The 3,325-nt window shown below is 47.3% G+C and overlaps 1 protein-coding gene across 2 annotated transcripts in view; it reads right to left on the bottom strand.

The window, feature by feature from the left end:
* Positions 1 to 1,917: 1,917 nt before the first annotated feature.
* Positions 1,918 to 3,325, bottom strand: part of LTBP1 (latent transforming growth factor beta binding protein 1) — a 332,339-nt gene continuing 330,931 nt past the window's right edge. For both annotated transcript variants that reach the window (XM_069954510.1, XM_069954509.1), the window contains one exon: positions 1,918 to 2,893. In XM_069954510.1, the coding sequence (XP_069810611.1) occupies positions 2,721 to 2,893 (173 nt within the window). In that variant the 3' untranslated portion in view covers positions 1,918 to 2,720. The remainder of the gene's footprint in view (positions 2,894 to 3,325) is intronic.

Raw genomic sequence — 3,325 nt, 5'->3', positions numbered from 1 at the left:
CATATACGCAGCTTATTTACTGCTGTGATACGCAGCAAATACGCAGCAAACACGCAACAAATACGCAGCAGATTAGATCTAAATAAATGGACACAGCATCAAATCTGCAACACCAAATCTGCTTCAAATCTGCTGCGTTTTTGCTGCGTATCTGCTGTGTATACGGTGTGTGGGTTTGTACCCTTAGGGCCCTATTCCACGGGACGATTATCGTTCAGATTATCGTTAAATCGTTCGAATCTGAACGATAATCGTTCGGTTGAAATGCAGTTAACGATTAACGACCGAACGAGAAATCGTTGATCGTTTAATAAGACCTGGACCTATTTTTATCGTTGCTCGTTCGCAAATCGTTCGCATTGAATAAGACATCGTTCGGTCGTTCTCAATAGATACGAACGCAATAGCGAATAAATAGCGAAGAGAAACGATCGCAATTACGATCATAAGTAACGATTATCGTTCCATGGAAATGAGTGAACGTTTTCAGGTCTTTCGCAATAGCGGTCGTTTGAGATCGTTAATCGTTAACGATTATCCAAACGATAATCGTCCCGTGGAATAGGGCCCTTAGAGGTTTTAATTGTCACATAACAATCAGTGTATCAGCATTTGTAACTTTGCCTCATACCAGTAGCTGCGGGACACAGGGGAAAACGTGATGCGGGACACGGGGGAAACCTGCTGCGGGACACGGGGGAAACCTGCTGCAGGACACGGGGGAAACCTGCTGCAGGACACGGGGGAAACCTGCTGCGGGACACGGGGGAAACCTGCTGTGGGACACGGGGGAAACCTGCTGCGGGACACGGGGGAAACCTGCTGCAGAACACGGGGGAAACCTGTTGCAAGACACGGATGCGGAGAAGGATTCTTTCCTTACATCATTCTTATTAGCAGGACCCTTCCTTGATGACATTATGCCGGGTGCTGTGAGGTACTGGTACGCAAGGTGGGCTTGGGGACACTTAGGCCCTTGTCACAGTGTTAGTACCCACGGTGTTCATTGCAGTCCAGCACTTACACGAGGCGACCTCTGTACCTGAGACATCAGAGCAATACAAGACAAAAAGAAGAACAGGTGCTGGTGACCAAGGTGAAGACTAGGAGGAGAAGTGGTTGAGGTAGCTAAGAATGTAGGTATGTAACTAGGTATGTGACTCAGGTGGCTGCAGCCCGGCCACCTGAGTGACATCGCATCCCGGCCACCTGAGTGACATCGCAGCCCGGCCACCTGAGTGACATCGCAGCCCGGCCACCTGAGTGACATCGCAGCCCGGCCACCTGAGTGACATCGCAGCCCGGCCACCTGAGTGACATCGTAGCCAAGCCACCTTAGTGACATCGCAGCCCGGCCACCTGAGTGACATCGTAGCCAAGCCACCTTAGTGACATCGCAGCCCGGCCACCTGAGTGACATTGCATCCCGGCGATTCCTCCATTCCTGACAGCAGTAACAGGGTCCTGGCTGTATATTAAAGATGGGATAGGGCTGCAGAGCGACAGGTGAGCTCCCGCCCTTGTCATTCTTTTTACATAGAATGCAAAGAGTTGGCATGTTACACAGCATGCAAAGATTTGAATGGCCTGTGCGCTGACTCCTCTCAGTTTCTGGCAGTTGCAGCTGGGTCCTGGTTGTGTGGCATAGTCTCCTGCTGATTGATCACTGAGGGGTGGAGTGCAGACCCCCGGTAATTGGGTAATTAGCCAGAGTCACAGATGTAATAAAGCAATGATGACCCCCCCCCCCCCCCCCCCCATTGCATTACTCAGGGCTAACTCATCCGATACTCCATTGTTCAGTTATAATATACTCTATAGGGGCAGGGACAGACCGCGGACCTTCTCCTCACCCTCTCATCCTTCTCTCCATAAATCATTGTATATATGAACATCCTAGGAAAATAAAAATCAGTGTTTTTATTGTCGAGGTTTAATATACAGCTTTAATATGTTAAGAAACTCAAACAAGATGTCTGTTTTTTCATATTCAATTTACAAATTAAGTTCTGGACAGGGAAAGGTATGGATGTAATTTATCGTCCATTAGGGGATGCAATGTTTCTCCAGCAGCTTTGAAACTTGGCAAGAAAAAGTTCTAAAGAGTTTAAGTGCAGTAAGAGACAAAGGCGGAGTAAAAAAAAATCAATATGATTTTCCAGCCAAGACTTAAAAAAGTAAAGGAATAAAAAACAAAAAAGATGTCTGCTCCACAGGGCAGACGGAGGTGTATAAAACATTTCCAGACAAGTGATAGCAGAACGATGTGAGAGAGTCCACAGAAAACTGCCCTGCGGGCGTCTGCACCGAGGTAACAAGAAAAAAACAACAAAAAGTTCTGAAACCGTCCCCAAGGCTGCGTCGTCATAAGTGTTATACATGCTCCCACCTCTAATAAAGGCCACGTTAATAAAGCAATAGTACAAAATAATTATTATAATAATAACCAGCTTAAAATATCATCATCGTCATCATCATCATGGCTTTGTCTATTTCCGCAAGGTCAGACTATATATACTCGGGTGGGGTCTTCCATTATGTGTCCATTTGGTCTGTAGAGTTGATGCACAGTCAGACATCCCCTTCCACTTGCAGAGACGCTGCGGCTTCTTCCATCGCCCACCATGGCTCCAGGTGCCACCTCCATCTCAGGTAACGTACACAGCTTCCTTTCCTAGTACAGTGCAGAGTATATGGGCAGAGACATTGCTGCCCGTGTATTACTCCAGGTCACTCTCGTCTCTCTGGGAGGTTATGGCTGTGCAGTAGTTGGGTTTCTCGGAGGCCCGGTAGCCCGGCAGACACACGCACCTGTAAGAGCCCTCGGTGTTTATGCACTTAGCGTTCTTGCAGAGAGACATCCGGCTGTTCAGCTCGCTGCACTCGTTGACATCTAAAGGGGAAGAGAACAGGTGAAGCTGTCAGTCACACATCCCTGGGTCAGGAATCAGAGATCTCTGCAGGATATACACACATATATATATATATACACAGATATATATACAACAGATTGTGCTCAGATGTGCTCCAAGATTTGGGAAGATGCCCATAAAGCTAAAAGAGCCACCTGGTCTCTCATCCTGCGGCCCGGGTCACACCAGCCGTTTACCCTCCGCCACAATGCCGTTTCTCCTTTCCATTCTGATAACAGAGATCGGCCATACTACTCCACCCTCATTTCTGTGGGGTTTTATTGTTCTCCACTTAAATCAAATCCGTCAGCGTTCATTTTTTTTTTTTGGAGGGACATAAAAGTTGTTCATGCAGACATCAACCGCCCATCAAAAAACAAACCAAAAACAAACGTGAATGGAAAGACATCTGT

Source organism: Dendropsophus ebraccatus, chromosome 15, assembly GCF_027789765.1.
Source record: "Dendropsophus ebraccatus isolate aDenEbr1 chromosome 15, aDenEbr1.pat, whole genome shotgun sequence".
NCBI classification, from domain to species: Eukaryota; Metazoa; Chordata; class Amphibia; order Anura; family Hylidae; genus Dendropsophus; species Dendropsophus ebraccatus.
This window is presented reverse-complemented; position numbering and strand designations above follow the sequence as displayed.